This window comes from Sceloporus occidentalis, unplaced genomic scaffold, assembly GCF_023333645.1.
Source record: "Sceloporus occidentalis isolate IW3139 unplaced genomic scaffold, rSceOcc1.0.p SCAF_136, whole genome shotgun sequence".
In the NCBI taxonomy this organism is placed as follows: domain Eukaryota; kingdom Metazoa; phylum Chordata; class Lepidosauria; order Squamata; family Phrynosomatidae; genus Sceloporus; species Sceloporus occidentalis.
The window spans coordinates 227,283-252,278 of record NW_028317116.1 but is presented as its reverse complement, the minus strand read 5'-3'; the positions used below and the strand labels follow the sequence as shown (position 1 = coordinate 252,278).

The 24,996-nt window shown below is 41.6% G+C and overlaps 1 protein-coding gene across 1 annotated transcript in view; it reads right to left on the bottom strand.

The window, feature by feature from the left end:
- Positions 1–24,586, bottom strand: part of LOC149281252 (acid-sensing ion channel 4-A-like) — a 76,851-nt gene extending 52,265 nt beyond the window's left edge. The window contains exon 1 of the mRNA XM_089499459.1: positions 24,011–24,586. Coding sequence (XP_089355585.1) covers positions 24,011–24,586 — 576 coding nt within the window. The remainder of the gene's footprint in view (positions 1–24,010) is intronic.
- Positions 24,587–24,996: the final 410 nt, after the last annotated feature.

The following is a 24,996-nucleotide window of genomic DNA, read 5'->3' as shown; positions in this document are numbered from 1 at the left end:
GGGTAGGAGGAAAAGGGGTAAATTGCACCGAATGTAACCATTTCTAACTCTTTATCAATGTATCCTTTACTATTGAAGGAACACTCATCACAATTTGTATTACACAATTACCAAAACAACAGCAGTTGTAAGTTTTTAATTATATGCTACATTCTTACATATATAAATAGATACATTAGACCTGTGCATTCGGATTCGTACAAATTACAATTTTACGGGAATGTGCATATTTTAGCAAATTATATGAATGTACGAAAACAAAGCGAGACACCACGAAACGAACAAAAACTACGCTAAGACCTCTGAATTTTCCTTTGGAATTCTTGGGCTCTTTCATTCACTCTCACACACTCATTCATTCATTCTCTCTCATGTTCTCTGAATGTCTCCTTACCTTCTCCGCTGACGGCTTCTGTGTCTTGCACATATTCTAGCATATTCTTGTTCTTCATCTGCTTGTTCTTCTTGGTCTTCTGTTTTCATCTTTTTTCGTCGACCGCGTCTCAGCAGACATGACCTCCCACTGAATTTCCACATAAATGGAGGAGCTTCCAGGGATGTCCTCTACTCCGATTGGGTGTTCCTGGATTTTTGCGGTCATGTCTGCAGAGATGCGGCCGAAGAAAAAAATAAGAAGACGGAAGACAGAAAAGAGAGAACAAAATGGATGGGCAGAAAGCGGAATTCGTTGTCCAAAAAGGAACAGGCCAAACATGAGCCGACAAAATTTGTCTGAATCATTTTTGGCCCATTTGCACAAGTTTAATATAAATACATATAGGTATCTATCTATCTATCTATCTATCTGTCCGTCCGTCCGTCCGTCCGTCCGTCCGTCCGTCTATCCATCTATTCCCCGCAACGGACCCATTAAGCAAAGAACCACAAAAGGCAGATCAGTTTGCTTTAGTTTCAGAGCGGAAGGACTGTTATTTATACCCTCCGGATTACTGATCGTATATTAAGGGTTTAACTGTGGATTTTAAATGCTCAGCAAATTTGAAACATGTTTAATGCTGCATAGCGATAATAACTCTGTGTTAGTTCTATTATATCCACCTTTAATAAAGAGGAGTAGTAAAACCTCTGACAACGTTACCTCATAATGCAGTATAACGATAATAAAGCGATCAAGCTCGAGCTTACGATATTAACCGCAGCGTCATGGGCTGCAATCACAATGGCATAGGACAGAAGGAACATCCGTGAAGCCGTTCCAAAGGGCGTCACTACAAAAACCAGCTCCTTGACTTCATTATACATTACGGAGGTCCGTTCCCAAGAAGCTTCCGCTGCCAGAACCCCTGTGTAATGTAGAGCTAAATCAATGGGATTTCTTCTCACCCATTGAGTTATACATTACACAGGGCCAGCTCAACCCTTCCCACTGGAGAAACCTGCCATGTTGTTCCTTCATAATGAAGGGAAAGAGTTAAAAACCACAACTCTCCCTTTAGTGTATAAACCCCACTGCGTTATGAAGGGGCAACCTTGGTGGGCTTCTCGTGCAAGAAGGGCCCTCTGTATCCCCATAGATATAATTATACATTATGCAGGGCCGTGTTGGAGAAACTCACAACATGACGTCATCCTTAGAAGATCCACCAGTGAAGGAATACGATGAAGGCTTTGTTGGCCAAGCCCAGACCTCCATTGTATAAATGGGTTGGGGAAGGAGACCTCTAATCTTCCCAACCGGCCCGTTGGGCAGAGCACCCATTGCCCCAAACAGCTTCCACTCCCCAAGACCTAGCTGGCCTTGGCTAAAATACCCCGTACAGAATATTGTATATATATAACCCCTTATAACAGTGTCCCTGCATTTCATTGTAAACATTAGGGGGGGTCTATTTTTCAATCATACATACAATGGAGGAATCCGTGTCTCGCTCAGCCCGCATCGTCTCCCTTACAATAATGGGGCCCCTAGGCAGATTCTTAATCTGTTTATAAAGTAGCGCCACCTCTGAGCCACGGATTTATTAATTTGTAGGAAAATTCTCCTTTTGCTTATTATTTTATTGGTGATAAATGTTAGCTGAGCTTACATTTCCCCCCCCCAGCCTATTTTCCAGTATTAATGGTTTTAGAAGGTGGAAAGGGGCTTAATTCATCACATCACTCCGGACCAATCAGGCACTTTCAGCTGCACAGTACTATTTTATAATTGCTATTTTTCTTATTTCGTTCTTATTTTCAAACTTTTTTTTTTTTTTGCAGATTGGCCAAAAAATGCTTCCCAAAAGAAAAGCCTCGGGCCAATCTCCCGAAACCTCAGCCGGATCTGAACCGCTGTTTGAACGGAACAGGATGTCTCTGCCTCGTGCGCTACATTGTAATCACATGGCGTTGGTTAATTCAACTTCTAATTGTAATTAAATATTCCATTTCAGCTTATAATCAGACCCGTCGGTACTTTAATTATCCTATTAATAGGACGGTGATATAAACAGATTCCTTATGGGGAGGGGGGGGCGAGTGGGAACAGTTTGGTGGAACCAACACAGAATATACAAATTTAAATAATATGGGTCAATTACAAATCTGACCCCTTTTCCCCTAAATTGCCTTCTGTTATGTCTCAGCCTGGTCTATTGATATGTAGATGTTTGTTCTCCTTTTCTTTTCTGTTTTATTTCATATTCTTTCCTATCACATTTTCCCAAGTCTCTTTTTATGCCCTACTTTGTCTTTCGTTGACGTCCTTGACTTTTCGGCACTATTTTTCGATGTCACCTCCTCCTGTTTCTTCTGCTTGGCGCAGTGTCTGTCCTCCTCGTTCTGTCTCTTACCTTCTTGTTTCCCTCGAACCCTCGGAGAGAAGTGTTTGTATCTGTAATAGAACAGGAGGGGAGCTGTGTGTGTGGCAAATTGTGCCCCCAAGCCCTACGCTCTCACACTATTACACATCAAAGTCACGCGACTGATTCCGGGGACGCCTGGCGGACCTCAGTCTTATCACCGGCTGCAAGGAGGTGGTTAGAGAGATGGAAGGTGAAGCTCATCCGGAAAGTGCCTAATAGCGTCTCAGACAAGCTGAAGGTGCTAGAGACTCCCCTCGCACAGCACCGAGCCCAACTTTTGATACCTGCGCTGTGAATATTCATACGGTACAGCTTATACATATGACTAGGGAGTCAATCAAAGCTACTCCCGGTGGGACGTGGCAAAGTGAAGAGTCATTTTATGGGCGGACAACATGCCTGACCATGCATGGTCATAATGGCCAATAATAATGCAAGTAAGAGTTACTCCCATGTGAGATACTGCCACACAAGAAGCTCATTGAAAACAAATCAAGAATATCCCCTTTGCCTGAGCGTTACACATGGAAAGATAGAGATGCCCCAAAATAAAATATTAATTGTGCCCTGGTGATAATCATCATCGTTCTTTGTGCAGCAAAAAGGCCAGAAATGTAAGGGTTAAGAGTTCAGAACAAAGCATTCAAAAATGTTACATGTTTTCTTCAATTAAACATCACTCTTCTAAACTCTTCACATATTAATTGCGTAATTAACCCACAGATTAAAACAATCATGCAGAGGGCTTCATTTTTTTTTTTTACAAAAAGAGGAAAGGTTAATTTATTCAATTATTAATTAACCCTTTCTTTTTTTTTAGATTCTGACAAAGCCTGGAAACGGTGTTTGATGTGCCGTGGCTACACTTTCCTTGAGTTATTCCTACATGAGATATCATTTAGATATTCTTCATATTCATAAAGCGGTGAAGTTATATTATCCCTTTACAATAACTCCGTTACGTATTCAATAAACGCTCGGTATGGGTGATGAAAAAAAAAACGAGTATTTCTAAAACTAAAAATTTTACTTACCCTTTTTTGCAATTGATAATATCCAATTTCCTTCATTTCTGACAGTGTATATCTGCATTATAGTTTGAGATGTGATTCCAGTATTTTATGATATATCGCATGTTTAAAATAACTGGTACCCTTCCTGTACAACCAGAGCCGGCCTTAGGCGTTGTGGCGCCCTGTGCGGACTACTCCTCTGGCGCCCCCCTCACTGCCCCTTCAAACTACCCCCCCATGCCCCTCAAACTACCCCTCCCCTCTGCCCCTTCAAACTACCCCCCCTGTCCATTCAAACTACACCCCCCTGTCCCTTCAAACTACACCCCCCCTGCCCCTTCAAACTACACCCCCCCCTCTGCCCCTTCAAACTACACCCCCCCCTCTGCCCCTTCAAACTACACCCTTCAAACTACACCCCCCCCCCCCACTTACCTTGTTGCCGGAGTCCTGCGGTGAGAGCGGGAGGCATCCGTCTTCTCTCTCTGCCGCGGTGCCGGCATTTCATGTTGAGAGCCGGAATAGTCCGGCGCTCAACATGAGATGCCGGCACAGCGACGGAGTCACGGAGAGTAAGGGGCGCCGAGCGGTTGCCGAGAACTTCACGAGCAACCGCTCGGCGCCCCTGACCGGGACTTAGATTTAAGCATCGTTTTTTTTTTAAACTTTATTTAACATGAATGATGTTAAATAAAGTTTTAAAAAAAACACAAAAAAAAACAAAACGATGCTTTAATCTAAGTCCCAGTCAGGCGCCCCTGCAACCATGGCGCCCTGTGCGGTCGCACAGGTCGCACACCCCTAAGGCCGGCCCTGTGTACAACCCTTTTGTGTCCAAAATATAATAGGGATCCGATGCTGAGGGTGGCAGATAAGTCTCCTGAATCTAAGACGACACCAACGACTGATTAAGGTTTAAGTCTTTACAGCAGAAAAAAATCTCTTTACTATACACAGTGGTTAGAAGTGCCTTTTTGACAATGTATGGAACATGTATGGATCCAGGAGAGGAGAAATGGGGCAATTGCACCCCCTGGAGGCCGCCATTGCTGTCAGTCATTTGTCTGCTCAAAGACCACACTGAGCTGATGCTTTCTGGCAATGCTAATGAAGTCCGTTCCTCCATAGACTTTCATTAGTCAGAGGGTCAGACTGGGTGATTCCATTGTTTTCCAATGAAAACAAGGACACATACACATGGCTGATACGCAGCTGCCTGAAAACATTATATTATGGGGAAAAAATACAAGTGTTTTAAAAAGAAAGCACAATGCTTGTAAAAATGTTGTTTTTAATCTAATAGCTAATAGTGGTATTTCTCTTGAAATCAAAACACAATTCAAAAAGTATAAAACGGCCTTTCATTACTTTCTGATTAACAACGTAAAGACTGCAGGATACTCCTAAAAACATTTTCCATTCTGTAAAAAAACACCCAATTTTGGTGACGGATGGAAAAAAAATCTGGAGATCAGGCTGTGGATCAGCCCATGGTCTGGGAATCGCAAAAAAGGTAACCAGGCTTTACACAACATTTCCACCTAAATCATTCTAATTCTCAACAATATTCAATAAGTCCTGCGCAATCATCTGGTCCCGAACGTGCGGCCACCGGCTTTCCTAAATGGCGCTATTGTTTCTGCGCGTCGTCTGATGAGCTCTTCAATTTTATAGCCGCGATAAAAAGGGAGTCAACTAATAGAATGTGAAAAACACGGGAAATGACCCAAATCCAATTTATTCTCCTGTTTTTATTTTTTATGCAGCTAGAACAGTTTTTTTGGATTCCCCCTCCTGCAGAGATCTGGATAATTTACCCACCATCTAGGATAATCTAGCCGACACATTTCATGGAGTCTGCTAACGCGGCGAGAGTTTGATAAATATCTTCAATTCCTTAATATGTTTGGCTACTTTTCAAAATTCGCACAGCGGAGGCGGAGAAGGGGAAAAAACCCCCTAATTTGTCATTAAAAATAACAATCAATAATTGTTTAACCAGTGACCCTTTCTTCTAAAATACAACAGATGCGCTTCCGTTGAGGTTATTTATTGTCGCCCGCTAAAAAATGTATTTGGATTCCATCATGGGCGAGAATGAGCTTAACCCTTCAGTAGCCTTGCAAACGACCGCGTGTCAGAGCAGAGTTTAGTGAGCTGTATACAGAGGCTCTTGTTGAATGGGAGATTAATATTGTATGATTTGCTTCTTTCCGATGGATAATGCGATCTTACAACTACTCCGGCAGCCCCTCTCTGCAGATAATTAAATGGCCCCTGAAACCTTTAATATGTTTGCAGTTCTTTATTTGAGATGTCAAACAAAACGATGTCAAAACTGATATCTTGAAATTCTCAGCTTTTGGCGGACGAAAGGGACGAAAGTGATGTTATTCTGACATTCCGGCGGGCAGTTCTTATATTTTGTAATAAAATAATAAAATAATAATAATAATGTGCTTGGTGGCGTTTGTAGAGGCGACTATATTAGCGCTAGGACTGGCAAAAAAGGAGTTTTAATGACAGAGACACCAGACATGCGCCAACCGGGTACATCATGGCCAGGAGCAAAACATGTAACCTATTTTATTAACAACTCTATAAAACTTCAAGGAAAAAGAAGGTCTCTCATTCATAAGAGGCGTGCAAAATTGCAAATGCCTGTGTATAAATATATATACTGTATATAGATATAGATATATATATATATATATTGGTTCCATCCTCATGGACGTCTAATTATAATAACGAACACTTTATTTTACAGTTTTCTACATTTGCCAGATCAGCGCCGCTAGGATCAGCTCCATCGTATTAATGCTGATTAGTGAATATTTGTCACATCAGAGCTGTGTATTTGTCACATCATTTATTATCGGGGTATGTTTGTCAGAGTCGCGTTAGTTTTGATCTGTGTATATTTGGGATGTTAGTTTTGATCTGTGTATATTTGGGATGTTAGTTTTGATTTGTGTATATTTGGGATGTTAGTTTTGATCTGTGTATATTTGGGATGTTAGTTTTGATTTGTGTATATTTGGGATGTTAGTTTTGATCTGTGTATATTTGGGATGTTAGTTTTGATTTGTGTATATTTGTGATGTTAGTTTTGATCTGTGTATATTTGGGATGTTAGTTTTGATCTGTGTATATTTGGGATGTTAGTTTTGATCTGTGTATATTTGGGATGTTAGTTTTGATTTGTGTATATTTGGGATGTTAGTTTTGATCTGTGTATATTTGGGATGTTAGTTTTGATTTGTGTATATTTGGGATGTTAGTTTTGATCTGTGTATATTTGTGATGTTAGTTTTGATTTGTGTATATTTGTGATGTTAGTTTTGATTTGTGTATATTTGGGATGTTAGTTTTGATCTGTGTATATTTGTGATGTTAGTTTTGATGTGTCGTTGGCATTTGACAGATTCTGCTGGCTATTCCCAGACGGAGAAGCCGGCCGGGACCGGGGCAGATCGCTGTGTGCACAATGGCTCCGGGCCGCGCAAACCATCCCTAGTGTTAGGAGCAGACAGCTTTGTCCCACTTGCATGCCCACAAATTAAATTTCATTCAAGTGGCAGGAATCTCGTTCTCCTTTTTGTTCCTGCACTTTTTCAGAGATCAATTAATATTATGCATTGATGATCTCCATTCCTTTTCATGTTCACCTTGTTATGGTAAGGTGTTCATTTTCTGGCCATGGGCTCCTGCAACTGGACAATGAAGAGGTTAAAGTGATACACCAGCGGCCGGGGTTTTATCCGAGGAACACCAAGCGGCTCCCCAGCACTGGTGGCATGGTCTAAATCGGACCTTATTTGCCCAGTGCGTATGAATGTGCTTGTGGCTTCGAGAAGAACGGCCACATGGGTACCGGGGTGTTCTGGCCCAGAAGGGGGCTGCTCTGGGTCTGGGCTATGAGAGCGCCCAAGGTAAAGATGAAGAAGAGAGTGAATGAGATTTTTATCCTATAAAAATTCAGGTTGAATGTGATCAAGGTCAATGTTGCCGTTCATTCAACAGAAGGATAAACCACCCATTGAATACCGCAAAGGGGGGGCCGGAGCACTGTCTCTGTGGGGATCGGATTCCACATCTTTACTGCCCTTTCCGCTACAAGTGTAAATTCCTTTCTTTGAGTCTAAATGGATGACCTCTTGTTCTGTTCTCAGTCCTATTTACGAACAGGTCATCAGGGAGCGGCTGGCATTGTCCCCTATAAAACGGCTTAAGGGTCACTAAATTAAGAGCGCAACCCTCTTTAAAATATGTTAATACAAAAATACATATAAAATACATGAAATGAAAACACTTTTGACTTTCTTTGTCAGTTTTGTATATCTGGTGGCATGTTATTGTTTACCCGTAAGAGTACGTCGGAGACGGCCTGGGTTACTGCAGCTCCAGGTAATTTCAGAAGGAAATAGAGTTTATTGGACCCTTAAGAGCACTAATTGTTTAAAAATAATAACTTTGGGATTATTAGGTAGATAATTCTATTTCTAGAGAAGAAAGGATGTGAAACATGAAGCTATGTGATACAGACCCGATTAGCATAATTAGTGTGTAACCCTTTACTTACGGGACGGATGTTGGTAGGTAATGTCTAAGAAGTTTATCTAGAAGGGTTTAGAATGTTTATACAATAACACAGACATAAAAAAATGAACACGTTCTGTTCACCCAGGTGGAAAAAAACAATAATTGTTTAAAATACGTCTGTCTCTTTCTCCTTATGAAATATAAAACAGCCTGAAACCACGGAGAGATGAAAAGGAGGAAGGGGGGAGAGAAAAAAATCAGAGAGATAATGAGAGAATGGGTAAAGACGGGGGAGAGACTATACAGATGGGGAGAAAAGAATGAGGTTACGGAGGAAAGCAGCAAGTGTACAGAGAACGAGACGTTAAAGTCAGGACAGAAAGAGACAGTAACAATAAAATATATGACTGAAGTACCCCCAATCTCCAGTCCAGCCCCCCGTCCAATTTACCTTAACCCAATAACACCACAGCCAATTTTATTTATTAACCAAGTCATTGCCATGCAACCTTAGGCCCGACACCTCATTGCGTTAACAGGGCAAGGACTACCAACTGAACACATAAAAATAATAAATAACATCAATAAACATAAATAATTAACAAAAACCATAAAGCCTACCAGGAACCACCACACAGGGACGGACAAGACACAAACCTGAGGCTCCCAGCACCACCTACTGGGACCCCCCGCCAAACGCTGTCCCCCAGAGCATTCACACCCACAAGATACCTGGTAAGCTACCCACCCGGCTGTGACACCCTAAGCCTCATCTCACAATCCCTTAAATAACTACCCCCTAAACCCCACACCCAACTAACCCAAACTGGTGCCAAAGCCGGGCCCTACTCGGGAACCCTGTCAGGGCCCACTCTGGCCATGCTGGCCCCCGCGGGGATCAGGTTGCATTTAGAGACAATTGTGTATCTCATTTTGTTCTTTTGTAGAAAGGTTAAATCACCAAAAAACAACACAAAATGTTTTCATTATTAAAGAATTGTTTCGAGGAATTGTTAACCTGAGTGGATATATGACGGGCGCCATGACTAACCGCATTGGATATGGTCCAACATGGCTCTTCTGTTTAGGCTTACAGAAAACCATTCCTGACCTTGACCCGTAGAATAGAATTCTACCATCTAAGTTAACCATCTCCTAATGACCTGATTTACTACCCTCCAGTAACGTGGGGGGAAGTCAAGTCCCAATTCCAAAAGTGACATATTGCTTTTGTTGCCCAAGAATATTAACAAGTTCATTAACGAGCGTTAAACTCAAATGAAGAACTGAAAAAGAAGATAAATGCACTAAGAGCTAATCTCATTTCTTCTCTGATAATACTTTAATGATATTTTCTCTTCGGATAAACATTATAAGGAAGCATCAGCATTCGTCAGATACCCAGCGTGTCTCTTATAAAACATAAACCGATCCTACGCACAGCAAATTTAACTGACCGATTACTAGGCATCTGGAAGGTCCTTGGAGGACCAGTTGGACAGATATCCTGGAGATATCCTAAACCACACAAAGGCAGAAGCTAAACAAGTCGGCGTCCTGTGTCTTCCTTTTAGCTGGACTGTTTTAAGAGTTAGTTGGCTGTAGAATCAGTGTGACACGTTGTACATTTTCACATCGCATCGGGTAAAACGTTGTGTACCTCTGTGATCATTCTCTAAGCTTCTGGAGATGAAGTTCTCCTTTGATGGACTTAAAAGCATGTATCTCACCATTGAAGGCAGTCTGGTCTTTGGGGATCCAATCTATGTGACCCTGCATGATCTCCCCAATTGACTGAGAATGGATAATCTCTTCCAATTATATTTTACTTTCCTCCAATAGGAAGGGAGGAGAATGCCGATCTGGATCCCTTTTGAGAAGTTTTATTGACTACTAGAATGGGGTAGCCCTTTGAACATGGCACCTGCTGTTCAGTTGTGGTTTTTGTTTTGTTTTTTTCATTCTAGCTTTTGATGTATAAATTAAAATCCACGTCTTTCCATCCGCATGAGTCAGGAGGAGAGATCCGCGTGAGGTTCCTCGGAGTCTAATCGCTTCTCCCCCTAACGTCTTTATTTATGTTCCTCTATGGGACTCAACATCACAATCAAGAAAGTTCCAAAGAGGACAAATTTCATACCAGCCAGGCTAGGGATCCCAGAAATTTGTCTCTACGACCCCCCCACCCCGAAGTAGCTGAACATTACGATAAGCTCTTTGAAACGGTCCCTTTTCTTCTTTCGAATTTCCACACGTTTAACACATTCACGACCAGAAAAACGACCAACACACTGCTCCGGAAATTGTAATTCTTGTTTTCACAAAACATATGCATGCTGGTTCTGTATCCAATACGCGCGACTCTTTAAAGTGAAAACAATAATTAGAATGCTTTATAGCAAAAGGGGGAAGGGAGCTGAAAGACATAATAACTCCGCGGGGTGTTAAATCTCTAAAGGAAAAAGGGAAAAAGTAAACCGTGTGTGATCTCCGGGCATGACGCCTTCTAGCTATAGGCACACAGTATACGATTTCGGGCTGTATATAATGTGCCTTTACAGAAAGGAGCACCAAACGCGTAACTCAACTATAGAAGTTACTATTTATACTAAGAGGACGCTGCCGGTTAAAGCTATGTATGTGCTTTATACATATTAGATACCTAAATATATTAATGTAAGATGCTATAAGGAAGATGTTAAGGCGAGAGGGATGACCCGCAATCCCTGCTATGTTCTCACGTCAACATGCGTGTAGTTTCCATGAAGGGGTTAATGTACAACCTGTTCATATTAATAACCAGAACCCATAGGGGTTTGAGAGGAAGAAGGGCCGATGCAAACAGCATAGGGCCACACTGAGTGACTGCAGCAAATGGGAACCGAGTTTATGATGAGGGAACACTTGATTAGTACCTGGCTTAGTTTGATCTAAGATAGCCATGCCTGGGAACTTCCAAGGTAGGCTGCCGGGAAATGTCCCACTTCTTCTACCCACGTGTAGAGATGGGGCTATCCCCAGACAAAATTTATTTGTTGAGGGTGGAAAGTAGGGAACAGTGGGTACGGGCAAACGCCGTTCTCCTGTCTGAAAAAAGAAGGCGCTGATCTGGAGACCCAGGGAAGCAGAGCTTTAACTTGGAAACCTGGAAAGTTCCCAGTTATGAGGATTGCTTACTAGATCTCATCGGATAACAGTCTGTGTCATAACTCGCCCGCTGGTGGACAATGCAAAATAATGTGCAAACTGTGCTACATTTACTAGTGATTGTCGTAGCAGAAAGCTCTGCGGTCTATACAACCGAGCAAGAAACCAGCAAGCAACCAACAGATACATATATATAGGGGATTCTGTAACATTAAATAGCCATTAAGTGTTTACCCCCCCCCCCCATCGACCAGTACATTTAAAGTGCTGCCCCCTGCAGTATGTGGGAGGTATAACTGATTCCTGTCTGCGAGGTTATACATCCCGCATACTGCAGGGGGCAGCACTTTACATGTAGGCGTCAGTAACGTGGGGAATCTATAGGCGTTCTGGGGTAAAATGGCCAACTGTACACAATAATACGCAGGAATAATTCATTTTACCGTTAAGTGCGAGGCTGCCTCTGCACAAAACGAGTTTGGGGTTTGTTAAGTCAAGGATGTGATGGATGGCAGATCTCAGCCTTAAACTAGCCCATACATTGAATTGTGTTTTATGTTCTTCTGTGCATTAAATAACATTGATTATTCTACGGAAGCAGATTTAGAGATGTCACCACTATATTTTTATTGTTACATATTATTGGTAGTTTTGTTTTAATACTGTAGTGGTTTAATACTTTAAAGCCTGAGTTCCATTTTAGAAACAACAAATACTATTTTCTATAGTATATAAAATATATTTTGTATTATAGTTTGATTACTTGGCAAATTTAAAACTGCAATCCATAAACCACGTCCTTGGGATTCGTCCAGTGCTCATGTATTCATGCATTCTTGCTTGCTACACAGAAACAGTTCATGGTGAAGCAATTCCTCACTTATTCTGTATGTACATAATTTCCCCGACTCTGTGATGATAGATAACCTCGTGTGTTTAAATTGTGGATTGAAGCGTATAGTGATGTAGCCACTGTATGACATCATCACCCACAGCACAGGGAGGAAATCTCAAACTATTACACGGCTCTATGTACAGAGAACACAGGCATACTCCTACTCTCTGTTTATTGGGGTTATGTACAAGATACAATGTCTCCATAATGTGTCTCCATACAGCAAACGTATAAATGATCAATGTCCTCTCTTACAAAGGCGGCCTGAATCAACAATCAGCAACTTAATAACAGGGAAGAGATAACTTAATGGGAAAATAATCATGCAGATCCCGAGGACAGGAAGATAAGATGGATAGTCCATATATATATATATTTTATATATTTTTTTGATGTTATTATTTTTTTGTGTGGACAAACACATGATACATTTCTTCGGTGCTATGAATTAAATTTAATAAAATGTGATACTTGGACTGATGACATGGAAGACAACACAAAACCTATTGTACAGCGCTGCAGAATATGATGGCGCTATATAAAACAATAAATAATAATAATGTATATGCCTTTGGCAGTCAAAGCTTGAAATCGCCCTGAGCATTGATGGGAATCTCCAAAAGGTGAGCGCCGCTTGTCTCCTACAGCCTAATAAATTAGTGACAGATAAGCTGTTAAAGGCTTTTATAGTCTAATCATTACATGTAATTAGCAGACAGTCCTGATGGGAATCAGGGATAGAGGGATGTGTCTTCCTCCGATGAACTCGCAGCATACAGTGATACCCACTCTCATTACCCCGGGGAAATAATCTCCCACCGAAAGGGCATGCACTCCTGTCTTGGAGATGCCACGTTGTGACAGTCGTCCTACCCCCAGAGACAGGCAGCCATAAAGGTAACTGGATCCTAATATCTTCTTTCCCACGTTAGTGGCCGCTGGAAAGGGAGATAGGCTTCGACCGCCCCGTTAACTAAGTGCTGTCCCTCTATAAGAACTGCATCTAATAACCAAATGGTAAGAGGGCTATTTTTTTAGTTTGTGTTTTACCTGGGAATTTTTTTATTTCATTAAACTTATTTTCAGAAATAAAAACGAATAAATCTGACTTTATTAAAACAGGTCTATTTTGTGTTATTTCTATAGAGCATTGGTTGCTATGGTAATTACTCCACTTATATTTATTTGGCGCCAGAAAAACATACCACTTCCCTCCTTGTATTTATGGATAAATCAGACAGTCATACTGTATATAGACAAACATAAATTAAATTATTAATTTAATTCAATAAATCGGGCTACAAACTTACAGAGATTCGATTGGCTTCAGCCCTTTATTGCCCCCCTAAGGGCACCTGGTTAGAGAGATGGTGAATGTGTATCTCTGTTGTTTACCTACTTGCATTGTGTTCTCCTCCCAATGAAACCCCCCCTCCACTAACAAACATGTAACAGAAGCTAATAATCTCTTCGTTAACATGCTCACAGCTCATTTGCCTAGTTAATTAAGCACTCCCATAGGACACCTTATATCTGTCATCTGGTGACAGCTCCTTGAAAAATGGCAGAGCATCATTACTAAGATAACCTAACACCCCTTAAATTAATTGGATTTAATTCTCGCCTTGAAAATCTGGATTATTCATTTTTCACATCACTAAACCCCAGCCCTTCCTTACCGCACGTTGTGAGTCCTTTCATCATATTCACGCGCCACGTCACCGATTGACACGACTGCTTCTTATGGCCGGCAGTGTCAGGGAATAGTGTATCCCACTTCTGCCACCAATATGAATAATTTCATACGACTGCTTTCAATGTGCAGCCTGGTAACCAGTAGACACAAATTAGTATCCTTCTTGTGTGATGACATTTATTTATTGAATACGAAATAAGAAACATAATTGCTGGATTTTATAAAACCTATACTGATATCGGCGTTTGCTCTGAATGCTTAACTCAGTATAACATTTCATATAAAATACCATGTATACTACCTAGGTCTGTAGACATGGCCAAAAATACTTTATTCATAAATAAAGAGCTCCAACATTCCCAGCCCCCCCCCCACTCATACAAAGCCTGCCCAAACCAATAAACATCAATCAGCAACTTAACTGTGAGAGAGAGATAACTTAATTGGAAGATATTAGCAGATCCCAAGGTGAGTTTTTAATTCATATACACATAGTGTGAGTTTTTAATTCATGTACATTGCCTATTTCAATCTATAAACACCAGGGACGGACTGAGACCATCCAGGGCCCCAGGCAACAAAAAGCCATTGGCCCCCTGTGGTGATGCCCCGCCCTTAGAAACACCCTATTTTGACCACACCTCTTCCTGATTAAGTCCCTCCCCATGGTTACACCCCCTTATATCTATTTTTTTGTATTGGTACAATATTCAGTGTAAACATGTTTTAATTTGTGGTTTTCTCATATCACATAAATATAATTCTTTATGCATCAAATATTGAACATTCTCTATGAAAACCTTGGTGTTTTATAAATCAACATCTATTGCAACATTGTTTTTTATTTGTGTTGCAATTAATCTAGTAACCTTTACTTATTTGAAAACAGAAAATGGGCGAAAAGGAAAGAATCCCAAAAATAATAAATTCTTTTGTTTGTTTTTTGAGCTTTGTTTTATGTTATTTATCTGGATACAATGTATTAAGGTCTTGAAGATGGAGCCAAATGTACTATAACTGCTTATGTGGCACATGGTTTGTGAATCCATGATTATTTAATAGCTTGTGGTATGTAGACATGTCTCTGTCCGGATGACACAGAGTTACTCTGCTTGTTCTTCACCTGTTCTGGGTGAAGAATAAGTCTTGGCAGGGATATGCTTGTAGGGGAATAGCTGGCAATTCCGATGGTGCTGCGGAAATATCCCCAAAACTAAATGGAATGAGCTGCTATCAACAGGGATATTAATGGTGCAGAGAAACACAAGCCGGTGATTAGACCGAGACTACCGGCCGGAATAAAGGACGAAGAATGGGTTCTGAGAGGGAGAAGGATTGCCTTGCAGACGAGACAAAAGATAAGAAGGTAAGAAGGAGGGAACTGAGGTCTGCAGCATAAGACTAGAAAGAAGAGACTAGAAGGAAGAGAGCGTTGGCAGTAAGAACCTTTCGAGGCAGGAATGATAAAAGTTAATAGGAGAAAGAAGAGATTAAAAAGAATCACGGAGTACGAGGAGATGTTAATATTAAGAATGAATGTGACCAGTGGGAAATGATTTGGCAAAATGTAAGGGGTGGGGGCAAGAATGTCAAAACGGCATCTAACCCTGTCCACACAGAGTCGCCAAAAGGACAAAACCCACAGGAGGAGCATAGTACGGAGCCAGTCAGGGTGCAATGGTGCCTAAACGCTGCACTAGACCTGCTGGATACGGGTGGCACTGCAAGTTAAAATATTTGGGAAAAAAGGAAAAGTCTGTCTTGGCAACAATCTTGGCACATCGATAATCTTTTTTGTTGTGGCACCCACATATATTTCACATGCTTTCATCCAGCGTCTTGCAGTATGTGGGGTGGATAAAGTCAGAGAATGGAGTCAGTTACTTAATCAAGATAATTCTTAGATGATCCTTGCCGTGGCTAGGTAATTAATTGATGTCCTGGAAAAATTGGCTGATGAGGCAATCCTAGCTCAAGAGGCAATTACCCTGATGCCCCCTTGCCAGGCTTCCCAATGCATGAATTTGGGCTGCATTCACATACCAGGTTTCTAATGCCCCACGCTTGGGGCAAGTGACATCATACCCAACCTTGCCTACATCAAGTGGACAATAGCATGATATCATATTCCAGCTGGATTCGGACATGTATGCTACGCTGACAACGAACAAGACATTTTCAAGGGCATCTGGAACAAAAGCCCAATTGTTGGGACTTTCTATGTAAATTCAGGAGTGTTGCCAGCTGTGCATGCATTTACCCCAATAGAAGGAGGCAGCTGCTGGAACCACAAAATATTGCTTATTCACGGACTAATACTGGGTATCCATGAACAGGTTGTGAAGCCGTATTAGAGTATCGAGTATACATTTGAACAGGAAGGTGGGTGAACCGAACTATTAAACCCATATTTATCTTGTGAACAAGCGTAATGATATGATTTTATTTGTCAAACAATAGCTCCATAATTATTTAATTAACAAAGGAAAAGGCCAAGCTGACAATTATTATAATTAATAAGATTTAATTTGGCATTATCGCCGGCTCCTGCTCCGCACAAGTCAGGGCAGCGACTGTGAGCTGATTAAAGTGCTGTGCGGGTATTATAACCCTGTGGGAGCCAGGAGGGTTTGCAGCACCCAGCTTGTTACTGAAATGGTTAATTTTAAGGGAATGAGACAGGGGAAAAAATGAATGAATGAAGAGGAATAAATGTATGTAATATATAATTACAGGGAAAAATATAGGTAAAGAAGACCAGAGGGAATGAGAGAGATGTCCAGGGAGGGATGTGGGATTGGAAGACGGGGAAAGTGGGGGTGGAATAAATCTTAGAGGGGACAGGGAAAGCCAAGAGGTAATTTACTAATGCGCAAGAATTTTTTTTGGCCGTGATGTGTATGAACAGCTCCAAGGTGCGTTCAGTATGAGGGAGGATGGCGGACGTTGGTGGTTCAGGGAATCTGTCTCTGATATATGAGCAGCGGGAGGAGAATGTCAAATGGACTTGGGTTTTGGATGTACCTTGAGCACGCTGTTGGCCATGGTGGGGGCTCCGAGAATAGGGTCTCATTGGCTTACACAGGCATTGGTCATATTGATTGATGTTGGCCAACTTCATAGCATGTTGGCCCCAAAACGTGCCGGGCACCAGACATGTAGAAGGCTATGAGGACCAATGAGGGGCCCCGTGACAAGTCAGGGAGGCTGGACCCTATTAATGGGCACTGGTTGTGCACCTCCAGAAAAAAAACTTTTTTTTTAAATAGTTAAAATAAAGCATGCTACCATGACAGTAACCTAAGGAAAAATGTTAAGATAGAGATTGGCCAGTATAATGTATCCTTAGAACAGGGAGAGTTCTTCTACTTAACATTATGCAGGGCCAGCTGGTCCATTCCACAGGAGAGACAAAGCCTTACGGGGAAGCCGAAATGTTCAGCTCTCCCCCAAACTCCCTCTTTAATAAATAATCAGAATCCTATTCAACTAAACACCCGATCGGCTTGGAAGAGAGAAAAAGAAACGTCTTTTGCTCCTGGGCACTTGCGGTTCTTGAAGCCCCGCTTTTACCAAAAGTAATCTTTCCAGCAGTAAAAGTCTTCATTGTCTTAAATTTGGCAATTTTCAAATAGACACATTTTTCTTGGAAAAAAAGTTATCAGAAAATAGAAGCGCATATTACCCAAGTCATATCCCAGCCGTCAGCACAGCAATGCTATCACGCTGCTTTAATAACGCTGGGTTTGTACATGACCATACGGAGAAGCATGCGCAACTCTCACAGCTGGGGAGAGAGTGGAAAGGGGATGTCATAAGCAGGGAAACGTGCCACTCCAGACGAGGGTTCAGCCGAGTCTCTCCAGGTAAGTGGCCGGCCGGGGAGGGGGGTATCTGATTGAATTCTCTCTCCGGCTCAGCAGGGGTATCCTTCAGATTCAGAGGATATCTCAGAAATGTATGCAGAGGAAAAGACAGGAAGATCATCACCCGTGCCATTAAACTGCCCGAGGAGGACGATTGTCCGGCAATATCACCGTCTTTACTGCCGCTGCGTAATAAATACCGTCTTCAGCAAACATGTCAGAGGACAAAGCAAACAGATCTCCCCGCGAAAGGCCGTCGCGCTTTGCATAAATATGTACGCTTTGTAATGGCCAACGCGGGTATCACGTAATAGGTTCATTTTTTACAAGAGCCTAAAAAGTACAAAGAAAAAAAGGATCTGATGCCGTCCCCTTCCAATGGCCAAAGAGGGACATGTTTTATTCCAGGGGTGTAGACACTAACACACACATAATAACACGCACACACATACTAACACACACACAGTAACATACTTACACAGACTAACATCCTTACACACATACTAACACACACACAGTAACATACTTACACAGACTAACATCCTTACACACATACTAACACACACACAGTAACATACTTACACAGACTAACATCCTTACACACATACTAACATAAACACATACAGTAACATACTTACACAGACTAACATCCTTACACACATACTAACATAAACACATACAGTAACATACTTAGACACGCTAACATACTAACACACATACACACCCTTACCTTTGTCAGCTCAGGAAGGGGTAGGCCTGTGTCAGCTCTTTTGTTCCCTCACGGTCCTCACACACCGCCTATGTCTGAGCGCCAGGAAATGATGTCATATTCCAGTGCTCAGACTCAACCTGCTGGGCCTGAGTGAACGTGGCCCACGGCGCTGGCATAGCGTTATACCCTTCCCAGGGGCAGCTTCAGGAGCTAGAGGTTAGTATAATCACATTAGTCTATTTTATTGACCCAGCTGAATTTATAAAAACGTTTCCTGCTGTTTCTATATACATTTTGGGGGGTTTTAGGGCTGTAGAACCCTGCGATACCCTCATACCCAGCAAACATTCTGAGGGGCAATGGGGAGGGAAGATGGGTACTTGGATTAGGGGCCTCTAAGAAGGATGATTCATCCTAGAAGCAACCAACTGGAATGCTCAGATCTAATTAAATCAGAGTATAATATGTAGCAATCGGCTCCAAACTATGTGACCCTATGAACCTGCCCCTTCACCCTGAGATTGGGGTAAAAACCCTAAGACTCATGACTGTTGTAGCTTCGATCTTCCGGGAACAGAAAAGGAATATGGATGAGAAAAGGCCACAGCCAATTTTATTTATTAGAGTCATTGTCACGCCAAAACCTGAAACAATAAACATCGGTGCGTTAACAACGACAATGACTCAAAACACCAACATGTAAATATATACAATAAAACACCCAAGCTTGCCAAGTAATCCAGGTACCAGAACCAAATGCCACTTAAGGAAGGGACATACCGAGATGCCCCCACCCTGACCTGAGGTTCCAGCACTGACAGCCAAGAACCTCCCACCAGATGTTACCAACCATTCACTTACCACCACATTAACCCCCTGGATACCTGGCAAGCTGCCGCCCACAGACTGTGACAAACGACACAAACCTTCAAACAAAACAAAAAGGGAGGGAGGGACACGCAACCAGGTAAGCTAACCACAAAAAATGGTTCCTGAGCCCGGGAAAGCAGCCACTTATATAATCTACCCCCAACTCCACCCCGAAATTCCCACCAAAAAACCTACCCCTCCTCCGCACAACAGTCAGGGCCCACTATAGCCCATGCTGGCCCCCCCCGTGGGCATCAGGAACAAAGTCTGATGCTTGCAGTCCTAAAAGGTTGATAGTCGCGGTGTAACTAGAAGTACTTTAAAATGATTTGATCTGGGTAATGTAAATAGAATACTAATTTAATACTACTTTATTATTTAAACAAAAACTCCAACTGTAGCGGACTACAATTCTCATGATCCTCAGTCAGCCTCTTTGCAAATTACAGCTAATCCAGGTGCCGTGGTCTAGGACTCTCATGAATCAAAAATGAAGTCAATGTAGTTTGCAGCAGCAGGACGCCGGAGGTCAACTATTTTGCGCATGTACATTAAACATGGAACTAGTAGTTTATAGAAATAACGCAATATGTATATATTTAACCCCTCGTTGGTCAGGAGGATAATAATGGTCCACAGGTGATTTAAAGAGGTGGGAAAAAAATGGCATTTTATTCTTCTATGTTCAGGCAATGGCGGAAAAAAAAAAGCTCTTAATAGAAAAACTAAAAAAAATAGAATTTCCCCTCCGGCATGTAACCCCAGTCTCCTGGGGGGGGTGAGTTACCCGCTGGAGCGGATGCTGGAATCTGCAGTTCCTCTCCAGGCAGGGGTGCGCTGTTGTTAATATCCCCTGGCTGATCTGGAGCTGAATCTTTCTACCCAAGGGAAGGACTATGGATTGGAAACTTCTGCTGATGCCTATAATAGTCAAGCTAGGCACCGGATTAACTAATTCAGTGTTGTGCGGGAATCTAGGAAAAGGCGGTCAATGCCATTAAAAATGTTCACTGTATTTGAAAAATGAATGTAAACTAAACCACCGCCTAAGAATGACCCCCTGCGCTGCCTGTGAGTGTTAGGAGTTGCTGCTTTTATTTATCTGACATGTCTATATTATAAGCCTATAAAGTGAAACAAGTGGAACAAGAGCTTTATTTCATTGGTTTGTGATTGTTACAATATTGTTCCATCAAAAATTGAAAGAACCTCCACTAGGTTGTTTTGGGTGACTTGGGTTCTTCAGCTTTTCAGTGCCGGTTAGGGACATTTTTATATCAATATCTGGTTTTCAACTTTCTGGAATCCTCTCTTCCCTGAGACGATCCATTAATTAATTTTGCTCCTTTTGTTTATATCCCAGCTCCCAACAGAAGGAGGGTTAAGTAGAAGGGTCTTTAGCGGATAACTATGTGGGTTTTGTGATACAATTCTGCTAGGAAAGCAATTGACCCTAACTAATTATTTCTAAAACTTTTCTATTCTTATAAAGAAAGAAGAACAATCTGATAAAACCAGATAAAAATCTTAAAGACCGTCATTTGATTTTGAGTCAAAAGGGGCTCTGATGTTTAATTACAACTTCAGCCCAAAATCATATAAACAAAGAAGCTAATTTATGATGTCATAATGTTGACCACATGTAATAACCATATCAAGAAATGCAATTTTAATCATCTGGGACCAGTTAAAATCATGTACTGTTTCTCTCTAAAAGTAACATATATTGTCAACTAAAAGGAACAATTCTCAGCTAATTCAGGGATATTTTAACATATTTCTTTGTCATTTTCCCCAAAAAACTCCTCGGTAACACAGACACGTATTTGCTTGTGAGTTGTGAAATTTTTTTATTTTTTAGGCAATAAACAGGTCAGTCAAGTGACTTCTTCTTGTAAGAACGGGACAAAGTAGCCGTACACATTTTATTCCGCAAGATTAGATTTTTTTATTTTCTTAACCTCTCCCCAAACAGCTGCTTAGTGAATAAGCCTTATGGATAATAGCTGGGCCGGCCAGGTCTGGAATATAAAGAGCACGCGATGCATTACTTATCCCCTGGCACTTCAATAGTTAAAATCCTCCTTTTTTTTTTTATCATTTCGTCTTTCATCTCTCTTAAACGTAGGCATCTATTTCCTTGACGTTCGTTTTTATTTGCTGATTTTCAGCCTCCCATCTGCTGCCCTGGTCAGTAAAAGCTGCACGTTCGGTGGACGCAACATTTTTTAAAGGAATATAGTAAATTTCATATTTAACTAAACAAATAAAAGGAAAACATATACTCCGAGCGAACACATAGGCGATAGAAAACGATTGTACGTGGAGGTCTGTATTGATGGAGGTGTCCCCTTTGGCAAAGCGTTCAGTATTTTTGTTACCTATAGCTGTTCTTTGTCGTATGAAACATGAGCAATGAGTGTTGGCTTGTGCATCCAATGCATATATAATCAGCACCAACGCACAGTAAATCAATACAAACAGAACCAATATTTTTATGGATTCAAATGATTTTTTCTTATTTTTTTTTAGAATGTCAGACAAAATTCTAAAAAAAAAACGGTTAAACAATTGACTTTTTCCCCGATATGTAAGCCGGATGATGCATGGTAAGTTGAGCCAATGCCTAATGTGGAAGCGGGAGAGATTTACTAACATATGAATCAGAGATCTCACGTCAGTTCTGCAAGGTATTACCATTTAATAAATCCAACCCAGATGCATCAAAGAAACCATTACGACACAGATCAGGCTCACTTGATGACCCAAACACCAACTCTAAAGAAGACATATTTATATTTTTTTAATACCAATTAACTAGTGGCTAAAAGGGCGCTTCACACCCGCTATCGATGTTTGCGTATATTTTTTATTGTCTATATAACATAGTGTGGATCATCAAATCTGTCGGCACTAAAAATATGTAATTATAATCAATGTACCCCACAGCTTCTGGGCTCTCTAAAAGTTGCTTGCTATACCCCAAAACACCACAAGAAGGCGCTGTAGCATCACCCTGCATATACAACCAACACAACGGCGCCATCTACTGGCCAGTATGGTTTCTTACCCCATGCTAGCAACAAAAGAGTTAATTTTTTTGACTCTTATTGGTAACTGTTTATGTTCACCACAGTTGCAAATAAAAACATACGAGGACATATACCTGACCTACAGTTTGGGCAAAGTGTCTCAGAACGGTCCATCTGTTTTTTCTAGATGAGTTATCTTGTAAATTGAAGAATATCAACACTTTGAAAGCGCAGTGCACATCAAAAGGCATTTAGCAAATTTACCGCGGCAGCGTTCCCATTCCCTTTTGTCAATATCGCTTGTCCGATTGAGTGGAATAAACCTATCTAACTAATGACCTGTGTAACGCTCACAATATTACACACAAAGCCCACATCAGAAAATGAATCTATGTTATTATTTGAGGCTAAACAACATTTTATTAAGTTTTGCGACATAAATATTCTTTTGTAGCAAAAGGCAAACAAATGGTTAAAAAGAGTTCCATTGATTTAATCTGCATTATAAACGTTTTCAGAGTCTGTGTTTTGTTGGCCTGGTGGATGATTTCCGTGCCACTAAAATATCAAAGTCCCTCGGACACTCGTTCCCCCCCCCCTCCGGTGGGTAGCTTCAGGATTTAACAACCACAACAGGTTAACATAATCATCTGTGAAACAAATTAACCACTTGGCTGCCACCGGGGAAGGGATGACTGCTAAATGCTGCAAGGACTTTCATGACATAAAGGGTTAAAGTTTAAAGTGCTAGGTGCTTGCACAGCAATGTGACACTCGAGGGTTAATAATGTCTCCCCAGCGCTGTTTTCATGAACTCTTTAATGTAATCTTATAGAAACGTATAACTTAAGCAAAAAAAAATAAATGTATAAGTTAAGCAAGAGCAAAATAATAATGGATATGTCATCTACTTAATCCCCTAAAACAGGGATTTCATCCACATCATACATTCTTTTTTCCATCTTTAATTAGCGCAGGAACATGTAGAGGAACCGAAATCGAGAGTTAATTGATAGTCTTGTCAACATTCTGCAGCCGGTGAACGATCGCTGACCCTCACAAGCACAAAGGGTTCTTTTAGTGGATTTTGTTTAAGAGATAAAGGGTTAAAAGCTTTGATAATCATTTATTGGAGTGAATTCATAAGGGACCCAATGATAAAATGTATCTTAAGCGTTAGAATCCCCCGTCTGATATCACAATCTAACTTTGTCCATGTCCTCTCTGCAGAGTGATCCTGTCAGAATGATGTGATCGGGGAACCGACTTCAGTAGATTGACAGCCCAGTGACATTTTCCTTCTCACTGGGGGGTACGGGGACCCTCCATCGATCACACAGGGACTGGAAACATTGCATATATAATTGTTTGCAGACTGTAAATCTCATGCATTTGTGTAGGAAAGACAATAAGTGAGATAAACGGAGACTCACCACCGAGAAGTTTTGAGCAGTGCAGTTTTCCCCACTAAAGTTGCAGCTTTTTAGCATCTCTCCCAGTTGGTGCCCAGTCCGATTCACTATGTCCAGCATGTCAGGGTCGGGGTACATTAAATCCGATGCTTTGTGTCCATCCCGGTCCTTTGGTGGGAGTCCAGTCAAATTGGCCAAGTGGTAAATGTCTTCATCCGTGAGAGCCGAGTGCCGGAAACGGTTGATGTTACATATGGTGACCGCTGGAAACATCATCTCGTTCATCACCTCCTCGTCCAAGGCAGTGACATGTGGGTGCTCGAGGTAAAACAAGGCACATTTGGCTGCCTGGTACAGAAAGAATAACAGCGACGCCAAGAATGCCAAAGCCCAGAGAGTCTGTTTGATGCCCAATCTGCCCGTTCGGAAGATATGCCGCAGGCCGTGCAGGGTACTAGTGCTAGCAAAACCTGCCAAGTCCCTTCCAACAACAGGAATCTCGTCCCCAATCAAGCTTTCGCTTTCACCTTCCTCCTTCTCCTTCTGGTTCCCATCTTCATCTGCAAACTTAATCTTGCAGACTATCTCGATGGGCATTGGCAATCAAGTTTGGGGAGACAAGGGGCGTCCGAGATCCTGGGGCAACCCCTTTGCCCCTTTCCCCTTCTCGGCTTTCCGGATCACTCTGTTTTTACCCCAAAAAAGTACAGAATTATCCTCTCTGCACCCCACGTCTTATTCCGTGTGCTCCCCCCCACCCAAAAGAAAAAAGAAAACACAGTGCCAGGAAAAACAGAGGGAAGAAACCCAAAGATGTAAGAAAAAATAAAAGAGAAGAAAAATAAAGAAAGCCGGTGGGTCTCTCAGCTCGTTGTGTCAGATGTAGCCTGTACGGTCCTTCTCTCCTTAAAGGTCCGTCTCCCGGTGACTTCGCTTATCTCGGCAGGCAGAGCTGCGAGAAGGATGAAAATTTTGTCTTCTTTGGTGTGTTCTCACTCAGCGTAGAC